Raw genomic sequence first — 26,491 nt, forward strand, 5'->3', positions numbered from 1 at the left:
ATGTCAGGTTTTGACTCCAGCCTCTTTTGTTTTCAAAAGCTGCCCAGTTTATCAAACAGAAACTCCCGGATCTTTTGCGCTCTTACATTGACGCGGACGTCAGTGGAAATCAAGAAGGTGGCTTCCAAGATATTGCAATAGAGGTCCTGCACCTTCTGCTCTCCCATCTCCTTTTTGGGCAGAAGGGAGCCTTTGGGGTAGGACAGGAACAGATTGAAGCTTTCCTCAAAACATTACGTAGAGGTAAGTGTGGTGGTGTTCAGGAAGCCTGTCTAAACGCAGACTCTGAAGTGGATTTTCCTAACTTACTATCAGTGCAGACTGCTGATGAATTGGTGGGGAGCTTGGTGAGGTAGGACTCAGCAAATTTTTGTAATCCTAAACGGCAGAAAAATACCACTGTTCTGGCACTAGGCCATAATATACTGTTTTTTCTTGAATGAGCAGTAACACAGTCTTGTGTTTGGGTTTTGTGAGAAGTTGTGATAAATGAGTATAAAGTTAGGGGTTATTATTAGTCTGTGTATGCTTGCTTGCGTAGGGTCATATTTGTGGATTTAACTAAAGCAACTCGGTGCACTGTCATTGAAAAACTTGAACTCTTTACTAGCTTTTAAGCACTGGGTTGTTGATATGCGCTGCAGTTCTATGAGGAAACACTAGCACAGCAAGGGAAGTTCTTTTGGATCAAATGCCAGTTCGTTGCCTGAAAACTACCGTGGTCCTTGTGTGACGGCAGGGAATGTCATCATTATGGTAGTCTCCTCCAAAACAGTGTTTGCTGTAAACCCATCAGAGTAAGGAGGATTTGTTCTCAAAGCTAACTGAATTTAACTCAACCAATTCCTTGGTTCTGTGCTGACCTAGAGGAAAGCACCTTTTATACAAGAACAATGTTTAAGTATAACTACTTAGTTCATATTGGGAACTCTTCTCTGAATGGCCCTCAGGGGGTACGGAGACATTATGCATCATCTTAAAGATAATGTTTTCTCAGGAAAGCCTGCCCATGAGGTGTCTTTGCTGCTTTCCACTGTGAGCAGAACTCCGTCCACACACTGTGTCTCTCTTAAACTTTGCTTCCCTGGAAGGAAGAAGGGAGTATGCTTTTGTTCCATGCCCCAGGTGCCTGGTTTAGATTTGCTAGACTACTTAGACTCAATAGCAGATCCTTGGTTTCTTAATGCTTCCTGAGTTGGAGGAGAGGATTTTGTGGTACTGCTGTATTGTTTCCTGCTCTGTGCTTTTTTTTGGATGACTGTTAGTGACAGTTTAGTTTTAAACTTACCACTAGCACAGCTGTTAGTCTGTTTGGGCAGCTGCAGTAAACCTGTATGAACCTAGTCTATTCCACATTCTTGTTTGCTAGCATTATCCAAGTGCCAATGGAGGACTGGGAGGTGGGGTGGAGGGCTGTCACACGATTAGCCTCTTGATTTCTACAGCAGCAGGGAAACTCCAGCCCAGCAGTCATGTTATTTTGAATAGTTGCTTGCGTACAACTGGTATTCTGTGGTTTTTGACAATTCTGTTTACTCTTGCCTTTAGATTTTCCCCAGGAGCGTTGCCCTGTGGTGCTTGCACCACTTCTATACCCTGAAAAACGGGACATTCTAATGGACAGGATCCTGCCTGATTCTGGAGGGATAGCCAAAACCATGATGGAGAGTTCTCTGGCAGATTTCATGCAAGAAGTTGGTTATGGCTTTTGTACAAGGTTTGTAGGAAAATGTAATTTTCAAGCATTTTGGGTGGCAGTCATTTTCTTGAGGCAAAAGGTTAAGAACACTTGAAAGTACTAAAATAACTAGAACCTCGTTAAATATTATAAGGTCATTTGTTCTGATTCCGGTTTTGTATTTTGCTTTCTTCTGTTGTGTATAGCATGTCTGTTGAGATGGTATAGGATGTTATCATGGTAAGAAGTGTTAACTAAAGCTTTTCAAATTCCTTGTGAAGGGTGTATAAGTATTTGACCACCACCCTTTTTTTTTTTTTTTTTTAAGCAAAACCAAATTGGCTAGGTAGGCATAAATTCCAGCTACATCCTACTCTGTTATTGGAAGAACTTTGCTCTTGTGACAGACTCCTGTTAGCTCACTGTTCACATGAAATAGGCTACAGAAGAACTGAAGGTAATAGTCTCACTTCAAGAGAATTGACCAGCAGTAGCTTTCTTTTTGTTGCATTGGGTTTAGATTGGTGTGGTACACAGTGTATTTGAGATAATTTCTAGAAATTATGATAGTGAATTGTTCAAGTACTTTAACAGCTGTGTCAGTCATCGCCTGCTTAGGCTTGTTTTGGTAAAAATACAGCTGTCTTAAACGCATCCTGGGTTTGTGTATGCATTCATAGACATGCATTACCCACGTCTTCAGCAGTGTTCCATATGCTTGCTCACTGCCCCTACTCTGAAATGTTAGATGGGCAGCTCTGTTAACTCGACTTGCTGGAGCCACGTGAACGGGCTGTCAGCTGTAGAGCTGTATGGGGTTGGGGGAGCAGCAGACTAAAGATCTTGCTTATAGCACCCAGCACAAGTACTGTATTACATGGGCTATTTGTTTATACACTTGTGTGAATTGAAATAGTTACTAGCAGAGTGGAAGATGAAGCTAGACTTGAGTCAGAAGCTGTCTGTTGAGGAATACATTTGCATATATTAAAGTTGCTTCTTGCTGTTTATTTGCTGTCTGCACTTACCTGCACAAATCCAGCTCAGTTTTTGAATGCAGTTTTTAAGGATTTAGGATAGTGTTACAGGAGCCTGCAAGCATGTGGCTGGTTTTGAGGCAGGCCTTATTCTTTAGCCCTCAGTATGAACCTAATGTGTTGGTTCTTTTTTAAAAAGAAGATGTATTAAGCATAAGCTAAGAGAAGTAAACAATTCTGTATTTTAAAAGAAGACTGTTGACTACTTTGGGGAGGTGATCAAATATCAAAGATGCTAACACAAGTTTCTGTTTCAACAGTGGAGTAAGGAGATGCACAATATAAATGTGTTGGAAGATACTGAAAGTTATTCCCTCTGTTAAGATGTGCCTGTTAATAAAACATCGTTTATATCTATACTGATGCTGTATAAATCTTGTTTGCCTAATTATGAAGTGTTAACAAAATGAAAGGGAAAACTGCAAAACAGGCCTTCAGTTCTAAAATTGAAACTTAAGCATATGCTCATTCTTTGCTCTTTTGGCTCCTTGAATGTTTTTGCTGGTGACCTTAATCAGAGACACTGTGGCTTGCATCAGGCTAAAAGGCATACTTTCACCTTTTGAACAGTGCACGTCATCGTTTTGAAATGTGCATTGTCAAGGCCTTTATTCACTTTTAGCTGGCAGAAAATGTCAGTCTTTGAAGCTCTGTATCACAGGTCAATATGTGGAAGTGCTTTTAACAGAGAACAGTGCTAAACTTACCCTGTGCTTTTACTTTGACAGAGCGTAGCCTGTGAAATGTCTCTCACTGTTGCTTAAGTAGATCTAGCTTTGAACTGAATAGGTGGCACAGTATGTTTCATGGAAATAATTGCATGCGCTTTCTACTGGATTTCTCTTGCTTGTCCTGGAACTTTGTTATGTTGGATCATTTGATGAACATAACTGAAGTTGAGTGAATGGTCATATTTTACAGTCTGCAGTTAGTTTCTCCCAGCAATCTGTGTGCTGTCCCAGCTGTAGTCTCAGTTCTTGTTTTGGTCTCTGTCTTATCTTGTGCCACAGTGAAGCCTGTTTTTGTATTAAGATCTCTCTGTTCTGTTGCATCTTAGTGTCGAAGAATGTCGCAACATAATCATGCAGTTTGGTGTTCGGGAAGTCACGGCTGCCCAGGTTGCCAGGGTTTTGGGGATGATGGCTCGAACTCATTCGGGGTTGACGGATGGTATTCCATTACAAGTGAGTGGCCTACCGGGGTGGGCATTAGATATGTTTTAATTGGCAGAAAATAAGGAGTTGAAATGCTAGCCTGTCGTAATTTAAGAATTGTGTTTATCTTTCAACACTTACTCTGCTGTAAATTCTGTAGTACACTCCTGAATGAAGGATTCTCAAAGTGTGCAACTGGTGTCATTACTGGTCTGACTGGTCTACTGGTCTGAACTTCTGCTTGGTGTAGCTAGTTCTGTAGCTAGTGGCTTTTGAGGCTGCTTTATTTTTAACTAGTATTTGATTGAGTGTATTTAACTTGCAGTCTATTTCGGCTCCTGGCAGTGGGATTTGGAGTGACGGGAAAGATAAAAGTGATGGAGCACAAGCCCATACCTGGAATGTGGAGGTCTTAATTGATGTTCTTAAAGAGCTGGTAAGTTTCGTGAGTGTCGTGGTCTTTTATGTGGAGTATCTGGAAGAAGAGCATATCTCAATGAGTGTATTAATCTTTTTAAGCTCCTAGCAGTCTGAATGGCTTTGAATCTCACTAAAGTGATAGCACTGCTATACTTAAATGATTAGTGTTTTTCCTCATGAACAAGAAAATTCTGAGGAATTGTGGGAATTAAAAGCTGCCTGAATGGCTAACTTGGGTGCAACTTGAGTTTTTATTCCACACTGCTCCCACATACTCCAGCATTCGTTCTCTGAGCATTTTTGTGTTTGAAATTATTTCTGACAGTGGAAAGTTTTGTGCGTCAGGCACCTTGTTTTGAAAAGCTGCTCACTGTAGGCATTAATGATGAAAATTAAACAAAATATTTTTGTAGCTATTGATTCCAAAACGAAATGCTTTTTGCATATGATGATGCTTCAGAAATGGAAAATCTTTCCACCACTTAAAGCAGCAATTTTTGTAATTAACTCAGTGAAACATGAGTACAGTTTCTTTTGCCTGCCTTATATTGGGTGATTTTTTTTCTTATATGTTCCTTCTAATCTGTGCAGGACTCACTGTGTTGTTTTTATAAGCCTTGGAACACATAACTACCTTTGCTCAGCTATCTCTGAAATGAGTGGTCTGTGTTCCATGGTGGCCCATAGTTCCCTCCAAGCTCCCTCATCCTTGTGAAATATCTGCAAGTCTAATAGATGCTTTGCAAGTACTTGCAGTGTACATTTTACAAAAGGAAAAGCAAGTTGTTCTTGCCAGCAGGTCAGACCCTTCTGCCTTCTGTTGGAAGTTGTATGGAAGCCTACAAAAGAATTGAGTCAGCATGCTAAGAAAGGAGCTATGTGTTGGGGTGGTTTTTTTTTGTTTTTGAAGGCTTGTTAGTCAAATGTTTGGAAGGATAGATAGCTACTGCCTGTAGTGCTGGGGGAAGTGCAGTCTCACAGGCTAGTTTCAAACATTAACTTGCATCAAGTTCACACAGCTGTCTAAATCCTGGTTCTGTTAAAACAAAAACCTTGCTTTCAACTACAAGTCAGGTGAATGTGAAGCTGGTTAAAATACTGATGAATAGGGGTTCTTACAAGACAGTACTGAAGATAGTAATGTTGATGGATGACTACTCTTGGTTTTCTGATTGCAGAATCCTAGCCTGGACTTCAAAGTAGTAACCTATGAATTGGACCATCCGGGATTTCAGATTCGTGACAGCAAGGGCCTGCATATTGTAGTGTTTGGCATCCAGAGAGGGCTGGGCATGGAAGTTTTTCCAGTTAATGCCATATACAGACCTTGGAAGCACGCGGAGGGCCAGGTAGGTTTACCAGCATTTCTGTTGCATCTTGCAAATTTCCTGAATTTCTTGAATTCCAAATGTGGATTTGTGACATGAATTTTTAGACAAGTCCCACTTGAGAACTTGGCCTGTAAGGCACAGGCCTCGGGTATGTTGAAGTACAGCCCGTTAATTGAACGGGGTCTGCATTGTTTGGGAGGAGATGGTCACTTGCTGTATGTGTGTGGCAACACCTGGTTTTGGCAGAGTTCTGATGGGTGATGCAGCTGACTGTAGAACTGTTTTTACCTGGTTGCACAAAAAGGCTACAGCTTTGTGCAAACAAGTACCCTCAGCATGTGTGTGTCTGTCACTTCCGGAAATCCAGGGAGGAAATGTGTGAGATGATCAGTTATGTAAAACACATTGATAGTAAATCTTGGCTCATCTTGGCTTTGATTTATGTCATTCTCAGAAATGTGGCAGTTAATAAAGTGGAAGGAACCTCAAACTCCAAATATCTAAACTACTTCTAATGTCTTTTATTCCAGCTCTCTTTCATTCAACATTCCCTCATAAACCCCGACATCTTCTGTTTTGCTGACTACCCTTGTCATACTGTTGCCACAGACATCCTGAAAGCACCACCGGAGGATGACAATCGAGAAATTGCTACATGGTAAACCTGCTCTCAACTTCTTTTTGTACCTAGAGTTAACTTGCTTGTGTAGTCAAATGTGGCTTTGTCTTTATGCAACCAGATTTCTTTGTAGCTGTGTGTACATCCCAATAGATCAGCCATTAGTATTTGTTCCGTGTTTGATCAGTGAAAACTCTCATATCAGAAAATCCTGTGTACTTCCATAATACCTGAAAAGGTACTGCCAGTTCTTGCTTTTATTGGAGTCTTCTGGTTGTCTGGAGAATTTCTGCTGATGTATTTTGGCAGATACTGTGAGCTTGGAGGTATGAATTTAAATTTATCTTTCCCAGGATGACCTTAGAAAAACTTCCTCTACTTGTATGAAAGGAATCCTGGGATTTAAATAGTAAATTTATACAGCTATTGCTGCGTTATTGCATAAAGCTGACTAGTTTGACTTCAAGCTGACCTTTACACCCCTTCTGATGCAGCTCTGTAGCTGATTTCAGTGAAGGTATTTACTTCTATTTCCACTGTATGGCCCAAAATAGTGAATGGGAAGATGGAGGATAATGGGTAAATTGGGGGAGGTGGCAATGATTACTTGTCTGTAAGGCAGACAAAACAAGTAGAATATATTCACTAAGTTTCACAGGTGGGAACCTCAGGTGTTTTGAAAGGTGTATTCCATTTCTGGAAGTATGTTTCAAGCCAAGTTATCAAAGTGACCCACCTCAAGCTGATTTTTTCCAGCATCAGCTTTCAATTCTCTCTCTTCCCTAACAAAATCAGAAAAAGCTCTTAAATGGTGTTTTTTTTTAAAAAAAAGTTGTAATGGTCTTGTAGGCTTAATTGTATGTGGTAAGAGCTGCGGGGACCGGTTGTTTGCAGTAGGCATTGCTCTATATGTAGTCTTTCAGTTGTTGCTGCAAAATGTGTGAATCCAGGATCCTGTAAGCCAACTACTTTGTAACTTCTGGGGGGTTGTTTCTATTTGGTTTTTTTCCTTTTGTTAGGAAGAGCCTGGATTTGATTGAATCTCTGTTACGACTGGCAGAAGTGGGACAGTATGAGCAGGTCAAGCAGCTCTTCAGTTTTCCTATCAAGCATTGCCCAGATATGTTGGTATTGGCCTTACTGCAGATCAACACGTCCTGGCATACCTTGCGCCATGAACTCATCTCCACGCTCATGCCAATTTTCCTTGGCAACCATCCCAACTCTGCTATCATTTTGCACTATGCATGGCATGGGCAGGTAAGTATTTTTAATAAGTGTGCCTGTAGTTTGTTCATGGAACTGAAAGCTTGTTAAGTGGGTTGAACAGTTAAAACAATGCTTATATTGGTTTGTGAACTGGGTAATTTAAAACCAAAGGGGTAAATTAGCAGTGGCTTATCGGAAATAGTATGAGTTATCTCATCCCTGTCTGAAGCAAACTGTTGTGATTTGATTTTCTTTGTGGAAATATATTCAGAGCAAAGAAATCATGTTCACTGAGAAAATATTCCTGGAGAAGTAGAGAGACCAAAGTCAAACTTGACTTGTTTTTTTTTCCTTCCAGTTTTAACCAAAGTTTGATTTTTTTTTTTTTTTTGAAAACAAAAGAACACCAAATGCTCACAACAGTAACAACCCCCTCCACTCTCAGAACAGTAGACGCCACCCCCCTCCCCAAACTCTCAAATTTACACTTTTTGAAGTGTAGAAACCTGAAGCAGTAAGAGATGAGGCGGTTTAAACCAAAGTACTCTGCTAAAAGATAGAAACTATTCCATGTATAAAGAAGCTACTTACAGTGTAAGTTTTAGGAGCCTCTAGGGTGTTTCCTGAACACTTGGGACTGGCTGCTACCCTTTACACAGAGAGCTTCCATGCAGAGACAGGGTAATTATGCGTGCAAATCCCATGCTTTCAGTGGACAAACAGGTAGGCTTTTATGTATTGCCCTTTTGGTATGGCCTTTGTCATTGTGTCCACTGGTAGTTAAGCAAGTAAGAGTCATAAGAGGAAACTTAACAGCAGAGGAAGTCTCTGGGGTAGGAGAATGCATTAGGAAATATCTTGCCTTGTTCAAATGCAGTAGAGTTGATAAGAAGCTTTACCTCTTAAGTCTCGGTCTACATTCACTGCAAAATTATGGCTGTTTTCTAGCTGAAGTACTATGAATGTTTGTTTTTTTTTTCCCCTGACAAAAGTCTTTAAATTGAAGAATGGGGGGTAGAAGTGATACGCTTTCTGCATACGGTATTGAACTGGCAGAATATGTGACTTTTCCACAGGGCAGGCTTCAGAATAAAGTACAGAATGTCACGTGGCAGCCATCATGGTGCTGATCCACAACTTGAGGATATTTCACTTCCCCAGCTGAGGGAGTCTTTAAGCAAAAACCTTGCTGTCATCAAAATCTTAATGTGTTGTAGTTTAAAATTGCCCCTGTGTGAGCAAAGAGCTAGATACTGTGTTTTCCATGTTAAGGTGTGACATTTCGGGTCTCACTTCAAGACATCACATCAGGCATAACATTTTGTAAACTTGCACGTTCCAAGAGCAGTTTCTGTACAGTTGAGAGGAACTAGACCTGTACAGTGGTAGGAAAGAGACAGAGATGTACATCCTTTTCATAGTCATCCTACATCTTTCAGTTGTAGTTCCTGGATAGTTTATTGCACAAAAAACCCAACTCAGAAGTCAAGTTCTGAAGTTAAAGAGTAAATATGTTTGCATGTTAAGCTTTAGAGGTCAAATATCCTATTTAATGTTCACATGGTTGATCCTTTTCCTAGAGCAGGGGTCCTCAAACTTTTTAAACGGGGCCAGCACATGGATGAAGTGGCAGGAGGTCATTTATGGCTGCTTGGTTCCCCTCCCCGCCCCACCCCCCCAACCCCCGGGGTGGGGGCAGGGGGGCTTCTGTAAATACTGGGGGCCAAATTGAGGACCCTGGGGGGCCATATCCAGCCTGTGGGCCATAGTTTGAGGACCCCTGTCCTAGAGGCATGAAGTAAAATCCTAATTATCCTAATTTAATTCTTCTCAGGGTCAGTCTCCTTCAATTCGTCAGCTTATCATGCATGCAATGGCAGAATGGTACATGAGAGGGGAGCAGTATGACCAGGCAAAATTGTCACGTATTCTTGATGTGGCGCAAGACTTGAAGGTGAGTTTTTCAAAGTACTGCTGTTATTTTCTCTCTGGTGTCTTATGCAGATTCGCTTATCTTTTAACAAAGGCCAAGCTTAATTTAGATGTGGCTAATTTAGTCAGGATTACTTTGTTTAAGCATGTCTGAATTCATTTGTTGCTGCTGTACCTCATTTTAAAAAAAACAACCTCCTCCTCCCCCCCCCCCCCCCCCCCCGCAAAAAAAAAAAATAAATTGAAAAACCAGTGCTCTTCAGCTGAGTTGTGGTGTCTGACTACAGATGCTTTCTACCTCTCCAGTTGTGAACTAAAGGCGGTTCTCCTTGGCATTCATAGTAGGGCTGGTTATCATGGCTTAGCTGACAAGTAACTTGGGAAGGAGTATAATAGGACTGCTTGCTATGGGAATGGACTGTAAATCCAGGAAGGGCTTTGACTATTTTAAACTTGAATACCATTGAAATGGGAATGTAGAAGATTCTTTGAGGACTTTATTGCTTCCTAAAGTTAGATGCAGAATAATTGGGTGTCTCCAAAGTGCAAGAGCGCAAACTGCTGCTTGAAGTCAGTTTTGTTGTAGCAGTTCCTGTGCTCAAAGATGAACACTTAGAGCAAATGTATTCAGAGTGGCTCTGAAGGGGTTGAGGTCTCTTTGCAGGGAGGTGCTGGACCCTGGTGATTAATTTTGCTGTGATACCGACTTGGTAGCTCTCAGCCATTTGCTGGTGGGTTTTCATATAGAGGAATTTAAAACTGTCAGCACAAGGTCGCTTCAAAGAAGATAGGGTCATGATTTCAAATGAGAGCTCTTGCTTATTTGTCTCACGGGCAAGCTGTAAGTGAGTGAAGCTCATAGTACCAGTCTTTTCGTTGACAGAGAAAGCATAGCAGCATGTGATCGCAAGACTTCTGTACTAAAAAGTATATGGGGATAAGAAGGAAAAGAAAGGAGAAAGGGTATATTTGTGTCTTCACTACTAGTCTTCTGATTATTTTTTTTCTTTAGGCCTTGTCAATGCTGCTAAATGGTACTCCATTTGCCTTTGTTATTGACCTTGCTGCACTTGCCTCTCGACGGGAATACCTCAAACTTGACAAATGGCTCACAGATAAAATTCGGGAGCATGGGGTAAAGCAGGATTTTTCTTTCTATTTCTGCACTCTATCAGTGACTAACTTAAGTCACTTCATTAATTTTATAAGTAGTTTTAAAGTTGTGGAAAGTGTCTATGGTCTGATAGTACATTTTCACTGAACTATAATAGCTTAGCGCAGTTGTTTCCACAGTGCAATTGCCAAGTTTGAAATAGTGGCTTGGATGCAGTTTGGGAGATTAAGATAACATTTTTTCCTCAGGAGCCTTTCATCCAGGCCTGTATGACCTTCTTAAAGAGAAGATGTCCCTCTATCCTGGGTGGCCTTGCTCCAGAAAAAGATCAGCCCAAAAGTGCTCAGCTTCCTCCAGAAACCTTGGCGACTATGTTGGCATGTCTGCAAGCTTGTGCTGGGTAAGGATTATATTGCTTATGCTGAATGTGTAATCTGTTTGCAACTTGTTTGCTGGCACATGGTCACAGCTGGTTTGGAATTTCACAGGGAGAATGGGGTTAACAAAAGTATATAAGCTTGCAGGGGTGGATTCAGTAGTAGGTTTAATTTTGCACTGAAGCTTCTGAAGTTAGGTCACAAGAGCTTGAGTGTTCTTGTCTTTATAATTAAACAAGTGAGGTGATCTTGGTAACTGGGGGATGGCTGCTTGGTGAGATCCTGGGTTGTTAATGACTAAATACAGGGCTGTAATTTGCACAGAAAGGAATACAGGTGTAACTACAGAGTGGGACAGCATCTTGGAAAACAGTGACTGCATAAAGGCTTTTGTGATTGTGTTAGGCAAATGGCTCTGTGTGATTACTACCCTAGCAGAAGGGGCTAATGCAGTCCTTGTGTGCTGAAGTGGTAAGTGGTGATTGTAATGTAACTGGGACTGAAACTAGATGTGCAACTTATGTTGTCTTCATTTGAGACAGTCTCAAAGTAGTGTAAGGGTGGAAAATAGCCTCTTGCAGATCAGATTGCTTAGCTGAAGTCCAGAAGAAAAGTGTGGGTCCTAGGGAGCAGTTTCATTTGCTAGAGGAGACGGGTAGACAACAGAAAGGACAAATGAGTTTTTAAGTACTGTGTTCACATTTTCTTAAAAATGACTGAATGTTGTTAAATATTTGTGGTGTCACTTCTCTGTGCTGTCAGATCAAGATGGTATTTAACTGCTTTTGACAGCAGTATTTCAAAGATAACTAAGTGTAGCATAGCATGGTGTATGTGCCAGAGAGACTGAAAGCTGGAGACAGTGCTAGTTTTGAGTATTCAATTTTGACACCAAAAGAGGCTGGTGTGTCTGCACATTACCTGATTGAAGGCCTATATTGTGTCCCTTAGCTTCACCAGTGTTGTTGTGAAAGACACAACATCTTTAAAGGTGTCCAGGATGGTTTGTGGCTGTCATGTAGATGCTAGGAAGTGAGTATTGACATAGAATTGTCATGATGGGTATTTGAACTGGGAGGGAATTTGAGGTACCTATATTTTGAGAGAAAGGATTCTCCTGACTTCTGCTGGGACCTGTGCAATTAAACTTCGAAATGCTGTTGAAATATAATGGTCTAGCACACTTCTTGGGCTGAAAAGATGGCTGTTATTTTTCAACTCAAAGTGCGTCTTCTGAGGCTATAGTTCACAAATTAAATTACATTCATTATTTTGCATTGCTACTGTGTCCAGATTTCAGAGGTTTAATAGTTAACTGTAGGCTTGACTTGCATCTAATGTCACTGTGTTCTGAATCTTAATGTGTTACCAATATTTATTTAATTAATTCCAAAAGCCACTAGTTCTCTACTGGCACAATTCTCTCTGTTTTTGGTTTCTTTTTATAGCTACTTGTATTCCCTTTTATGCAAGAATGTGACCTACTTGCAGTCATTTTCCATTACTTATTCTCTTTGAGCTTTAAAAAGAAAATGCTTGGCTTTCTTTCATGAAGCAATTGCTTTGATTAGCTTAAGTTTCAGTCACGAAGGAAAATCGCAGTAAATATTAAATACGCCTGGAAGGGTAGTTTGACTTCACAAGCTGAAGTCTGCTGTTTCTTAAATCTGTTGATTTAGGACCCTGCTCTTTAATTAGGCTGTAATTATTTCTTGTCCCTGGACACAAAATGGGAGACACTTTTTTTTAGCCACCAGGACCCTGCATGTTTTGAGACACTTCATTTTTGGTGCAGCTTGTTTGTCACTGGTGGGCACCGCAGTTGGGCATTGTGTAGCAGTGAGGCTTCAAAAAGAAATAAGTGCTCCTTTTATTACTGTGTTCTTAAAATGAATTCAGAGTGGTTGCAGGCACCACAGGCTGACCAAGCATGTGATTTGGTAACAAACTGCTTATGAGAAGGCTGCTTCTTGAGCTGCAGTGAGTTGAGAGGGGCAGCAAGCAGTGCCTCTCCCCATGCAGCTGTGTCCAGCATAGGTCAAGCGTGTCAGCTGGAGGCATGGTCACTCTTTCTCAGTCCCTGCTTGAAGAACGGAAGAGGCTTCTGGCTACCTGTGCCTAGGGGAATGAAAAGGCCTTTCCCTGCTCTGTAAAAATGGGTTAAAAAAATTTATGGAAGAGGTGAACTTTTATGTCAGCAAGCTGGGGCTTCCCTTAAGCTGACGGTTTTTCCTCTAGAGCTGGCTGCCTGTGGTTTTTGGCTTTTCCTCCTTATTATGTTCCAAAGTTCACCTTACTGTAGTTATCCCATAGCTCTTTTCTGGGAATAGCACTGATTAGGATAGATGCCTGAATATATTTTTACATAGAACTTGAAAATACTGACATTTTTCTTTAAGAGCTTGTTACCATAGAATCATAAATCGTAGAACAGTTTGGGTTGGAAGGGACCTTAAAGACATCTAGTTCCAACCCCCAGCCCAGGTTGTTCCAAGCCCCATGCACTCTGGCCTTGAACACTTCCAGGGATGGGGCATCCACAGCTGCTCTGGAAAACCTCTGCCAGTGCCTCACCACCTTCACAGTGAAGAATTTCTTCCTAATAGCTAATTTTTTCCAGTTTAGAGCCATTTCCCCCTGTCCTGTCACTACATGCCCTTGTAAAAAGCTCCTCTCCAGCTTTCTTGTAGGCCCCCTTTAAATACTGGAAAGCTGCTATGAGGTCTCCTTGGAGCCTTCTCTTCTCCAGGCTTAACAACCCCAACACTCTCAGCCTGTCTTCACAGGAGAGGTGTTCCAGCCCTCTGATCATCTTTGTGGCTTCCTCTGGACTCAATTCAACAGGTCCATGTCCTTCTTATGTTGGGGGCTCCAGAGCTGGATGCAGTATTCCAGGTGGGATCTCATGAGAGCAGAGCAGAGGGGGAGAATTGCCTCCCTTGACCTGCTGGTCATACTGCTTTGCAAGCAGCCCAGGATTTGGTCAGCTTTCTGGGCTGCAAGTGCACATTGTTGAGCTTTCAGTCTGCTAGCATCCCCAAGCTCTTCTGCTCAGGACTGCTCTTAATCCATTCTCCACCCAGCCTGTATTGATTCTGGGGGTTGCCCCAACCCACACACACCACCTTGTACTTGGCCTTGTTGAACCTTGTGAGGTTCACTAGAGCCCACATCTCAGTCCTGTCAAGATGCCTCTGGATGGCATCCCTTCCCTTCAGCGTGTCAACTGCACCATGTACATTGTGTCATCAGCAGACTAGTTGAGGGTGCACTTGATCCCACTGTTCATGCTACCAACAAAGGTATTGAACAGCACCAGTCCCAGTACTGACCCCTGAGGAATGCCACTTGTCACTGGTCTCCACTTGGACATCGAGCCGTTGACCACAACTCTTTGCGACCATTCAACCAGTTCATGCCCACCTACTTCTTCATAACCTTTGCCTCAAATGCAGTTTTTTTGTGAAAACCTGCAGTTTTGTACTTGATACAGCAGTATATCTCTTGGTATGATAACAAAGTTAACCTTCAGTCTCTCTAGGTGGTGGGACGTAGTGTTAGTGGATTGCTCCAAAGCACAAGTGACGTAACTGGTCACCATAAATACAAAATTCTAGCACTGTAATTAGTCTTTGTTGTGGGCTGACATTATCTATCTACAGCAGGTTGCAGTTTGTTTTGCTGAAGTGTGCTACAATATTTAAGCATGAAGACTGCAAGTCTTAACTGCTACAAAAGGGGAGGGCAGAAGACTGAGGGTGGTAACAATGTGTGAACTTGGCTCTTAGGTCCTTAGTCCCATTTCCTGGTTAGGGCAGCACTGTATGATCTTGGAATGCCTCCTGCATCAAGGAAAAAAACTCTGCTGCCTGCTAATTGGTCATACATACATTTAAATGTTGATATTTCTGAGACTCTGGCATTGCAGTGTAAGCAAGTACATGTTGTAGATACTGAACCTACAGTGTTCCATGCTCAGAGTGTGGTCTTCAGGTCTGGTTGCACTTTTCCAAAACAGAAGTCCCTTTGGGTGTTTTGAAGGTAAGTTTCTGATTGCTTTTTGATACATGCCCCCAAGCCCATTGCTTCTAAGGCCTTTGACACGAGGCCCTGGAAATGGTTGATAAAATGTTTGTTGCCCTGTATGGAAACCTGCTCACCCATACTATCTCCCCCACCCCCCATCTGTCACGGGTGAGCTTTTATCCACACTACATAGTGGATCACTGTCTTTGGAGAACAACTGGAAGCCCTTATCTCTGTGTAGCCTGTAATGCTAAAGGCTGATCTGCACTTTTTTTTCCTGCCTTAATTGTCAGGATTGTTCTTCTGTCTTTTTCACCTCATGCCAACAGCTGTGCAGTAAAAGCTTGTGAAAATCGAGTTAGCCTTGTGTGGAGGTTCCTCATTTTAACAAAACAACAAAGCTGTATTGGTATAGCTGCCCCATTACAGGAAGGTATCTGCTGCTTTAGCTGTCTTCCCCAAGAAGGTAGAACTAAAAAGTTCAGGCACGCTGTTAATAATTGGCTGTATTTTCCAAAAGGAAAATGTTAGTGTTGTGTTAATATGTTTGTGGTTAGGTATGTCAGCAGCAGAGCTGGCTTTCCTTCCAGTTTCGGAACCTGGCAGTCAGACATGGAATACTTTGGAAAGAGGTACAAGCTGCTCTTGATTGTGCAATGACTTTGTGCCTAAGTTTCAGTTTTCAGTTGGCTTTTGGTTATTATAATCTTGAATAGTTAGGTTTGCTGTCTCTGTTTTGGTTTAATGTTAGTGTGTGAAGCATGTCTTTCAGTGCACAGACAGATGAGTTTTAGTGAAGCAGGTGGTGGTATTTACCTCTCATCCTTTTTTGTCCTTTGAGTGTGTAGCCCAAGCTTTAGTCTTGTTATATCTCCCCTTTTGGAGAGACCTCATGTGTAACAAGATTCAGAGTGGGAATAATAATGAGTGAAGTCTTGAGGACAGGAAGGAGCCCTGAGGAGCAGATTTGAATGAGGGATTGTTAGCATCAGTGATTGTGTGTGTTAATTTATGAGGCTGAGCTGTATATAGCCCAAAATGTGGATGACAGCATACAAAGACTGTTGTAGGTAGTCTGTTGTTCCAAGGACCGTTAGTGATGTAGATGCATATCCCAGATTTCTATAAGTCATTACTTGCTGGGGTAACTGTGAAGCACTACTTGAATTACTGAAAACAAAGGAGTATACTATTGGAGACTAATTTTTAGAACTACAGGTTAAATTTTTCTGTTTTCATTTCTCTTGGGATGTGCTCTAAGTTTTGCAAATAACAAAATGTACCTTCTGCTGGAGTTGTTTTACAGCTTCTATTTGTGAAATGTGGCCCCAGTTTCTCTAGGAAGACCATGTAAGATAGGGGCCTTGGTTTCACACATGTTATATGGCTCACTAGCCTGCTTCTCTGTTCTAGGAGTGTTTCTCAGGAGCTGTCAGAGACGATCCTCACCATGGTAGCTAACTGCAGTAATGTCATGAACAAGGCTAGACAGCCACCACCTGGAGTCATGCCAAAAGGACGCCCACCCAGTGCTAGTAGCTTGGATGCCATCTCTCCTGTACAGGTAGACAAAAAACGTGCTGCGTTTTTTAGGAGTTACTGTTGATTTAACATTAGTTCTGCTGCACTGTTTGAGCTTTTTCAGCAGGACTCAGTAAAACATCATCTGGCTCCCTTAGTTTTATGCTTGCATGTCTAGATAACCTGTAACTACAGAATAAAGCCTGAGGTTTGTAGTTCAGAAATGTCTTTAATTTCACAAATGTTGGTAAGAAGTAACTGAAGGATAGCAGGATGGGAGCACTGAAGAGGGTTAGAGATTTGGTTTATTTAAAATAACTGAGGGTTTCTTTTAAAGTGCTAAAATTTACTAAGACTTTTGAGAATTAAGCACTGCCTTTGAACCTGATCTGTCTTGTTTGTAGCCTCACGGGCCAAGCAACAGTGCTGTGCTAGAGTGTAAGGACTTTGTTAGAACTGGGGCTCTTCAGCTCTCAACTGAATGCTCTTAAAAACAAGGTACATTTAAGTTGCTCCCTGTCACTCATCATCCCTTCCTCCTCTGGGAGCAACCCATTACAGACAGGTTTTGCTTCTAGCAATTACATTCAATGGCAGATTTAAAAGTGGTGACAAGTTTTTTTCACATGAAATAGTGGCAGTTTAGCATTTAAGAATGTCTGAAACATGAGTAGGTTCATGAACTAAATACAGAGAGCAGTTTCCTTGTAAATTGTTGCTTTATTGAAGTTGCTTGTCACATGTACCAAATATCTTGGCAACCTGCTGCAAATAACCGATGTGAACAAATAGAGCAGCAGATGTTAGTCTGTAGTCATGCTGTCTTTTGGGCAGATAGCAGTTTTCTGCTGTTCCTCATCAGGAGCTCTTAAGTTACTGCTCTGTCAGGCAGTGTTGTGCCTTCCCTCCTCCTCATCACCCAGATCTTAATGCTTTTTATCGAAGACTGCTTTCAGGCATTTACCTGTGAAAAGCGGGCATAATGGCATCCTGTAGACAGTTAAAGATACTCTGTGAGCTTGGTACTAAATAACTTTTAAGTCTTGAGGTGGGGTCTGAGATCGCAGACTGCAGAGCATAAACTAGCATAAAAATCTGTGCTGCTTACAAGCACTTACTTAACTAGAGACTATAGAATAATCAGCCTTTCTCTAAAACCTCTGGTAGAATAGGATTTTGGGGATCGTAGAAGAAAAAGTGAAATCGCATTCTGTAGACAAACTAATCTGGGGTGATCTGGATGACTTCAGAATTTAAAGTAACTCCACAAAAGCTCTTTTCAGGAATATTTTGATATGTAGCTTCTTTATACAAAACCTGCCAAAAATCAGCTTGATCATGGTTTATGGATGTCTGTGTATAATCTTCCTTTCTTCATTCAGATCGACTCGCTTGCAGGAATGGCATCTCTTAGTCTAGGTGGCTCGGCTGCTCCTCATACCCAGAGCATGCAAGGCTTCCCTCCAAACCTGGGCTCTGCATTCAGCACTCCTCAGTCACCAGCAAAAGCATTCCCCCCTCTTTCCACCCAAAACCAGACAACAGGTTTCAGTGGCATTGGAGGACTCTCTTCACAGCTTCCAGGTACTGCTATCCACATGGAGTGGTTTGTATTTTTGATGTATCGGAGCTAAGGCAGTGTTACTGCCATCACTGGGATTACTGGACAAACAGCTGTGTCATGTGGCAGGGAATTAAACAGTCCTTGCTTCTAGGTTCCTGCTGAAATAGCAGTGCAGAATGTTGCAACTGCAGTAGGTAAAAAGTTTGAGAGTCAAGAGGGTGAGTGTTCTGAAAGATTTTAGCAGCGTTATGTTAGGTTGGGACAGATTAAGAATCACTTGAGATAAAACTGCTTGGTATTAGGCAGTTATGAAGCTATATAGCTCAGTTCTTGGAAATTGAGTGCTGGGAGTGTTAAGTGCATCCTGTGAAGGGTGCAACTGAGATGATCAGTTTGATCTTCAGTAGGTGGTCTTACTACGGGTTTGATCTTCAGTAGGTGGTCTTACTACGGGTAGCCTGACTGGCATAGGAACTGGAGCCCTGGGCCTTCCTGCGGTGAACAATGACCCATTCGTGCAAAGGAAGCTGAGCACGTCTGGACTGAACCAGCCTACATTCCAGCAGAGTAAGATGAAACCTTGTAAGTGGTAGTGTTGTCTGTGCCTGTGAAGTGTGACTGTGGTCTGCAGTTAATCTGCATTTATTTCAAGGGAGGCTTAGATCTGTAGGTGGTAAATGTAAGAAATAAGACTCTTGTATGATGGCATTAGTCTGAAAAAGGTGCTTCTAAACTTCTATACTAAAAGCTTTCCGAGTGGCTGGGGGAGTGGGGGTGGCTTTTTTTTTTAAAAAAAAAACCTGTTAGTGTAAAAATGTGACGTTACAGATCTGCATGAACAGTGTTGGTGTCCTTTTTTGTTGTGCTGTGTTGTCAACAAAAGTGTCATCCTGCTCCTTATGGAGAATTGTATGCATCGGGTAAGAGGGTTTTTTGTTTTGTTTGTGACATGGTTAAGCAAAGCTACCTCGGTAAGGTCCTGTTGCAGCAAAGAATTTGACAGGTAAAGCAGCGAATTAGACTGCAACACTGGATGCAAATAAGACTTAACAAAAGTTGGTGGGAAGGTGGTTTTTGGAACAAGTAATTTGGTTCTTAACACTGAGCTATTTATACTTAACTCGTTTATGTCTCTGAAGTATGCTCACAATGAAATGTTGAAGCAATCACATCTTGCCTTTAGGAATCATAGCCATATGCTAAACCTTCCATGCTGCTGTTGGTACATATGTCTCCTTTCACAGCTCCTCTATAAAAGCAGAGTTCCTGATCTTGACAGTTACACAGTGCAGGCGGCTGTGGTGACCATTGGTTAATATTTTTGGGCTTGAACACTCAGTATAAACTTGCTTGAAGCTCACTGGCTGGCCTGAAAGCTTGTGTGAAAGTTTGTCTGCATGTTAGTGTTGTGTATCATGCTTTATTTATTCCAGTCCGTTTTGCATTCATTTAGTTTAAGTGTCAGTTGAGGTTAGCTAGGGATGCAGTGGGTTCTAGGAATACAACAGCAGGAGTTAATTCTATCTTAGAATTAAGTTCTTTTACATAAGTACTATGTATGGAAAACAGATATTTTTCTTTTAAAATAACAATTCCTGTCTACTGGAAAGGATCAATACCCTGCTTTTCAGGAGAACTAGCAGGTTCTGTGTAGATTGGTGGAAGAGCTGAAAAGGACTAGGTGCAAATCCTGACTGCCTGAAGTTGTTCTGAGCATGATACCTCTTCCCTTTAACAGCTGACTTATCTCAGGTGTGGCCAGAGGCTAATCAGCACTTTAGCAAAGAAATAGATGATGAGGCAAACAGCTACTTTCAGCGTATTTACAACCATCCACCACATCCGACCATGTCTGTAGATGAGGTGAGTTCTGTTCTGTAGCAGTTGCATCACCTGTCCAAAGACTTGCTATAAAGTTAGTAGCAATTATTCCTTCATGTTTTACTGGAAAATAACAAAGGGCTAGTGGTAGATGCTGGCAGCATTGGGTTTTTTGCATGGTTGAAATGGTGTATTTCTAAGACAGCGTGCTTTCACATTAAACTTGCTTTTGATCATTACATTCAACTTTTGACTTCTGTGGACTGAAGACTAAAGTCTTCATCTAAAGATGTCTAATTAACACTCCTAAAATGATGCTCAGTGGGAAGAGTTCAATGTGGAGTGGAAGCTTTTGCATTCAAAATAAGTGCTAAAGTATGTTTTTCAACAGTCTATATAAATTATTCTTATAATGAATATATTTGCTTTTCAAGTATCTAAAAATTACTACAACATCCAAATATATAAAGGTATCCTAAGTTCTACCGTCTGAGCTTTGATAATTATTTTGGTTAGTCTCTATGAGAGTAATTATCACTCTGATGTTCTTGCTCTTTGAAGTACTTCAAATATAATTTAATAGATTTATGTGGTTATAAATTATGAAAGACACTGAACATTAATTTTCATTTTTCTAATTTTAAAGCAATGGAGTAGGCGGTCACAAAGTTTTATGTGAAGACAGTTACTTAAAGGGAAAAAAGCTAAAGTCTGAGGTAGAAGCTTATTGTGGTAATGTAGTGTCTTCTGGCTGAAAAGAGGTTTTCTTGAAGCAGTTATTTTGCAGTCTAGCTTGTGGGAGTGCAGTTTACCTTAGTTACAAGCACTGTTGAAACCTGAAGGTGTGGAAGGGCTGAAACAAAGCAAATCTGTTAGTAACAATTTCCAATTTCTTTGTAGGTCTTGGAAATGCTGCAGAGGTTTAAGGACTCCAACATTAAACGGGAACGAGAAGTGTTTAACTGTATGCTGAGGAACTTGTTTGAGGAATACCGTTTCTTTCCCCAGTACCCAGATAAAGAGCTGCACATAACAGCCTGCCTCTTCGGTGGGATAATAGAGAAAGGACTGGTTACTTATATGGCATTGGGCCTGGCCCTACGCTATGTTCTTGAAGCCTTACGAAAGCCTTTTGCATCCAAAATGTACTATTTTGGTATTGCTGCACTAGATAGATTTAAAAATAGGTGAGTGTGGGTTTTGGTAATACTTGTAGCAGTGCCTGTAATGTCTTGATAACCTTGAACCTGCTCTGATTATGCAGTACAAGATTGCTTATATGTGTTTGATATTTACAGGTCTCAATGTCAGGATTACTTTAAAGATATGATGAGCTGAAACAAAATATGCTAATGTGTTAGTTAAAGGGTGACTTAATTTAAATCAGAATGTTCAGTGCAGTACCTGCATAAACGTGGGACAAACTGGGATGCTGAAACTACTTGGTGGACTTTGTTTATAAAAACAATTTGGTGATGGGTTGTTAGATGAAGTTGTTAGCTTGTTAGAAATGGGGTGAATGTAGTTACAGGTGCTTTCTACTGAAGTGCTATTTATGTGATTCATTACTGAAAGACTGGCTAGGAACTAAGCTCTAGGACTTTGGTTGTACACAAATCTCAAGAATAGCAAAAAGTGTCTCAAGAAAAGCTTTCTCAAAGCTTGTAATAGATTGCAGGTAAAGGAAACTCTCAAGGCAGGCTGCTATAGTAGGCAGGATTATACACCTGTCAGAAAAGGCTTTGTTCTGGGGGAAGATAGTTGAACTTGAAAGGTGTTATAAAGCTTCTTGGAATTATTTAATGACTAGAAATGTGTGGACTCATAAGCAAGGAGCACATTATCTTCTGTCCTTATTCTCCTTTCAACATTCATCTGCCCTGCAGTATTTAATCTGTAATAAAAGCTGTTGCTTGCGTCATTCATGGAAGACACTTAAGGCTGACATACTTGAGTCCTAGCCACCATCTTACTCTTCTTAAGAACCATTTTAAGTGGAACATAAAGATTTTACTGTCAATCAGTGGTAGCATCTAGCGTTTGTAAGTAGAACTATAACAATTGGTGTGCGTAGGTGAAGAAGCTTCTGTCTTGGGTGTTAGGGGCACTCTGGTTTGTTGTTTAAAATGCACTGAGCCAAACTACAAATTACTTACCCAATAATCTTACTGCAAATACGGAATATAAATGCAATCTTGTGCTCAGTCAGAAGTATAAGAGATGTAGGATGAGTTACTGCAAATAAACCTTTTATTTTGCTGTTAATTTCAAATGAGTTTTGCAACAAAAAGTACTTTGTGGAAAATGCTTTGTTTGTAGTACAACTGCTGTAAGGAGTCCAGAAGTAATTCTGTGATTCTGTATGGGAATGACATATCAGTGTTATTTGTATTTCTCTCTAATACTGTTTCTGATCTGGGCTTGTGGTTCTGACTAATGTGTATTTTGTTTGACAGATTGAAGGACTATCCCCAGTATTGTCAGCACTTGGCTTCTATTAGTCACTTTATACAGTTCCCACATCATTTACAGGAGGTGAGTGTTCACATTAGCACACTAGCTTTCTATGATTTTACATTCTTTTGAGCAAATTCCTGTTTTCCTTTGGAAAAAGTCACCTGTCACAATTTTAGGCAGTGTACATCCACCAAATCAAATGCCTTTTAAAGGTTTTGCTGTGGGATAGAGTGGGCAGGTGAAGGTGGTTATCTGGTACCTCTTCTGTTTCCACAAATCTGTTTGGGTTCCTTATGTTGAAATAGCTGCCTGAATATAAGTGTTATCAGCCAGTGCACAAGGCTATGCACAAAGGTTTTGAAGTGCTTCAGTGGATTCATATTCCAGTCCCTTAAGGATTTGGAGTTTTCCTCTAAAATGGAGGGCATTCAGCTGGGTTAATACAGTTTCTTACTCAGACCTGCCTGCTAAAATAATCCAGAAAAAGGTGAGAGAAATTTTGCTTCTGAAGGTCTGGTCAGGATAATGGGAATACCCTGTAGTCCAAAGCAGTGTTGATTGCTTTCATTGGTAGAAGTGCAGAAAAGCTAATGGGAGTGGCAGAGCTTGAGAGCATCATGTAAATGATGAAAAATGTTCAGCTCTTAAGGTAGGTAGGCCACCTACCCAAAGCTGCAAAGTCCAGTAGCAGTCTCAGTTACACTAACAGGTTTCAGATTGTATCTGTTAAATGACAGCATGTTGTCTAATGTTACCAGTTTCTGGGTAAATGTATTACAGCAGGGAAGAAACCCATTTTCTACTGTGCAGCTAGTTTAGAAGATGTAAAATTTTGAAGTTGGCAGTTTCAGAACTATGGTTTTGCTTATTAATTCTGAACTTCAGACTTCACTGTTTCTATGTGGCTGTAGGAGTCCTTGGGCAAGACTTCTTACCTGCATTGTAGCCAGTTACTTGATACGCAGTTCTCGGGCTCTATCCCCTCTTCTGCTCTGCTATCCCAGGCCTGCAGGGATGGGGGGTTTTGGGTAGCTCTCTGTAAAATTTTAAGGATGTCATGTCTCTTGATGCTTGGCATAAACCTATTGAGGTCAGAGGTAGAGCCTGAGGCTCCTCTCCAGTAAGAAAGTAAGTAGTGACAAGATGTGCTTTATAAGGGTACGCAATTGTGGTTTGCAGATTCCCTTAACAGCATTAGTGTCAGGTATTTTTCAAGTTTGTTGGCAAACCTGTATACTGCTCATGCTAAAATTCAACCTGTAGTTCTGTTGTTGCGTGTAAACTTATGTATGTGCTTGTTCACCCTGTTCTAGTACATAGAATATGGACAGCAATCCAGAGATCCTCCTGTGAAGATGCAGGGTTCAATCACCACCCCTGGAAGTATTGCACTTGCCCAGGCTCAAGCCCAGGCCCAGGTTCCAGCAAAAGCTCCTCTTGCTGGCCAAGTCAGCACTATAGTAACCACCTCAACCACCACCACTGTTGCAAAAACCATTACAATCACCCGACCAACTGGAGTCAGCTTCAAGAAAGATGTGCCAGTAAGCGTTCTGTCACTGTCGTGCTCTTACTGGAGAAGCAAAGGAGTTGCTTCTCTAGATTGAGTCATTGGTCTGGACTGAGTGTGTATAGACAAAATTCGATTTAATTTCTATACTACAGGTTTTCAGACTGTGATCTGTATTTTGTGTAAAGTATAGAACCTTCTAAAATATGACCAGCACTTTCGTAGAGGGAGTATAAACTATAGAATTACTATGCCGTCAAGCAGAAATATGTTTATTAAGGCTTTAATTACTAGGACAATTACGGAACTGTCATTTCTATTAATGACTTGCAATAGGACTCTTGGGGCTTGAACACTTACTGCACACTAAATGACATTTGTCCTAGCAGTTCTAACTGCATTAAGTTGTTTAAATCTTTTGTCACTTGGGTAAACAGATCTCTGAACTGCTAGTCAGAGTTATTACAGGGTTGTCAGATTGATGGTATTGGCTACTTCACAGAAAGTGTTGGGCCACACTTGATCCCATGTGTATGCTGAGGATGTGTAGAGCTGTTACTGTGTGATAACTGATGTACCGTAAAGTCAAGCCTGTCTTGCTTCCTGGTACTGTTTCTGTATGGTTCTCTTAAAAGCAGCTCTTCAAACTAAAGGAGGTAAAAGCCAAAGGTAGCTGAAAGTGCTGTGAAGTGGGGCACAGTTCAGTGTGCCTGATTGCCATGTAGATGACATAATTGAGGTGGTTATATTTTTCCTGCTTTAAGCTCAAGTCATAATTGATGTTTAAATCTGTATCCCCTTTCCCCTTAATTGCAACATACCAGGTGCTAAAACCATTGGGTTCAGACCTGCAGCTGTAGGGACATGGATCACATCCTGTTGACTTGCAGTTGGTGTGCTCTCACAGTAACAAACCTCTGGGATTTCTCCTTCCCAGATCAGCACTGAAGTGCTCCTGGAGGCTCACTGCTGGATGCAGTACTGCTCATAATTGTATGGTGATTTTTCTCCAGGCTAAGAGTGTATGCATATGCGGGCTGTTAGGCTAATGTGTGCCATTGCAGTGGCAGCTATTATATATGAATGTAAGCTGGAGTGGTTTTTGTACAGCAGCATTCCTCTGCTGAGTATTGATCACAGTTTGTGGAATGAAAAAAAGCCCAACCACTTGGCTCCATTAGAGTGCTGCTGAAAATGAATCTGAGACAGTAGACGTCAGCTGATAAAGCTCAGTTCTTTTTTTGCTTGACAGAACAGAGCAAAAGTTTCTTCTTACGTTCCCTCTGGATACTATCTATTCTTAACTACTTGTTCTTCTTCCAGCCTTCCATTAATACTACCAACATTGATACGCTGTTAGTAGCAACAGATCAAACTGAGAGAATTGTGGAACCTCCAGAAAATGTCCAGGAAAAAATTGCTTTCATCTTCAATAATCTGTCCCAGTCAAATATGACACAGAAGGCAAGTATGGAAGAACAGCAGTGAGATAAATTTTTTACTTCCGGAAATCCATTCTAAAGTGGTGGGTGATGATGTTTCTACAAAAATTCCAACTTGCGAAAAATTAGGAGGGTGCACACTGTAAAGAAGTAGTAGCTTTCAACACTTTCTGCCTCAACCTGTTTGGAGATACAATTTTTCAGGGAAAGAAGAGGTGGATAAAATATACTTGGTTTTAATCTTGCTTTCTCCTGCAACTTTCCTTGCTTCTGTATAGCCAGATCCTTTGTACTGAAGTATGTCCATAACACTTTGCTTTCAGGAAAGCACTTCTAGCAGATGCCTAGCATAATTGCTGGACAGTCCTTTCTGATGTGTTTTTTCATTTGAAAGAACTGGAAAATATTACTGCAAGTTTCTGAAAAAAATTAATGCACGTTTGAACATTCACATCACAAATGGGCTGGGTATCATTTAATAGTGCAAGGTTATGCTGATGGACTTCTATATTTCAAGCTGAAATTCAGGGAGTTTTTTCTGAACTAGTGGAAATTGGCAGTACTGCTGCCACCTGTGCTATCTGCCTTGTGGACAGATGGTGTTCATGTAAGATACTGATACTTATTTTGCACTCAGCTGGTAAAAAGCTGAGAAGTAGGGGAAAGGTAAACTCTTATGCCTTGCTGATTTTTTTGTTATGATTAAGTCCTTACTGGTTGACAAGATACTTGGATAAAGAGACACTGATTTCAGAGGATTTCTTTTTTAAACAAAAAAAACCCCTATGTTAGTGTTAAAAGCGATTAACTGACCATGACTGTGGCTGTCAGAGCTGACCTCAGAAATTCTTGGTCATCTTCTCATGTCTTCTGTGCATACTTTTTTCTTTGGTTGGAGATAGGTTGAAGAATTGAAGGAAACGGTGAAAGAAGAGTTCATGCCTTGGGTGTCACAGTATCTTGTGATGAAGAGAGTCAGTATTGAGCCTAATTTCCACAGCTTATATTCAAACTTCCTTGACACACTTAAGAATCCGGAGTTTAATAAAATGGTTTTGAATGAAACCTACAGAAATATCAAGGTGAGTAGTGCAAGTTTTCTAATACTTAGGTAGCTTTAAAGATTCAGGAGTGTGCTGTTCTCATGCTGTTTGCTTACTGTATTGCTGATCTTCAAATACAGAATATCATTCAAAAATCTACTTGCTAGAATACAACTAAGCTAACAGGTTACCTTCATGAATACTAGGGTTTTTCAACTTTCAGTTAGGAGTGTGCC

The 26,491-nt window shown here is 41.0% G+C and overlaps 1 protein-coding gene and 1 non-coding gene across 12 annotated transcripts in view; both read left to right on the forward strand.

Moving 5' to 3' along the window:
• Nucleotides 1-26,491, forward strand: part of CNOT1 (CCR4-NOT transcription complex subunit 1) — a 61,335-nt gene that overhangs the window by 12,844 nt on the left and 22,000 nt on the right. For 5 of the 11 annotated variants that reach the window (XM_037408637.1, XM_037408644.1, XM_037408639.1 and 2 more), the window contains exons 7-25: nt 40-243; nt 1,549-1,717; nt 3,773-3,899; nt 4,195-4,305; nt 5,468-5,638; nt 6,151-6,278; nt 7,259-7,499; nt 9,283-9,402; nt 10,393-10,515; nt 10,743-10,894; nt 16,311-16,461; nt 17,801-18,002; nt 18,418-18,564; nt 19,721-19,845; nt 20,704-20,990; nt 22,260-22,338; nt 23,574-23,804; nt 25,094-25,234; nt 26,115-26,294. In XM_037408637.1, coding sequence (XP_037264534.1) covers nt 40-243; nt 1,549-1,717; nt 3,773-3,899; nt 4,195-4,305; nt 5,468-5,638; nt 6,151-6,278; nt 7,259-7,499; nt 9,283-9,402; nt 10,393-10,515; nt 10,743-10,894; nt 16,311-16,461; nt 17,801-18,002; nt 18,418-18,564; nt 19,721-19,845; nt 20,704-20,990; nt 22,260-22,338; nt 23,574-23,804; nt 25,094-25,234; nt 26,115-26,294 — 3,089 coding nt within the window. The remainder of the gene's footprint in view (nt 1-39; nt 244-1,548; nt 1,718-3,772; nt 3,900-4,194; nt 4,306-5,467; nt 5,639-6,150; nt 6,279-7,258; nt 7,500-9,282; nt 9,403-10,392; nt 10,516-10,742; nt 10,895-16,310; nt 16,462-17,800; nt 18,003-18,417; nt 18,565-19,720; nt 19,846-20,703; nt 20,991-22,259; nt 22,339-23,573; nt 23,805-25,093; nt 25,235-26,114; nt 26,295-26,491) is intronic. The other 6 variants (XM_037408642.1, XM_037408647.1, XM_037408641.1 and 3 more) reach the window with 3 other exon arrangements.
• On the forward strand, nt 16,786-16,924 carry LOC119158083. The gene has a single exon (XR_005107758.1). It is a non-coding gene; the product is annotated as a small nucleolar RNA SNORA50 (small nucleolar RNA).

Source organism: Falco rusticolus, chromosome 15, assembly GCF_015220075.1.
Source record: "Falco rusticolus isolate bFalRus1 chromosome 15, bFalRus1.pri, whole genome shotgun sequence".
Classification (NCBI taxonomy): Eukaryota; Metazoa; Chordata; class Aves; order Falconiformes; family Falconidae; genus Falco; species Falco rusticolus.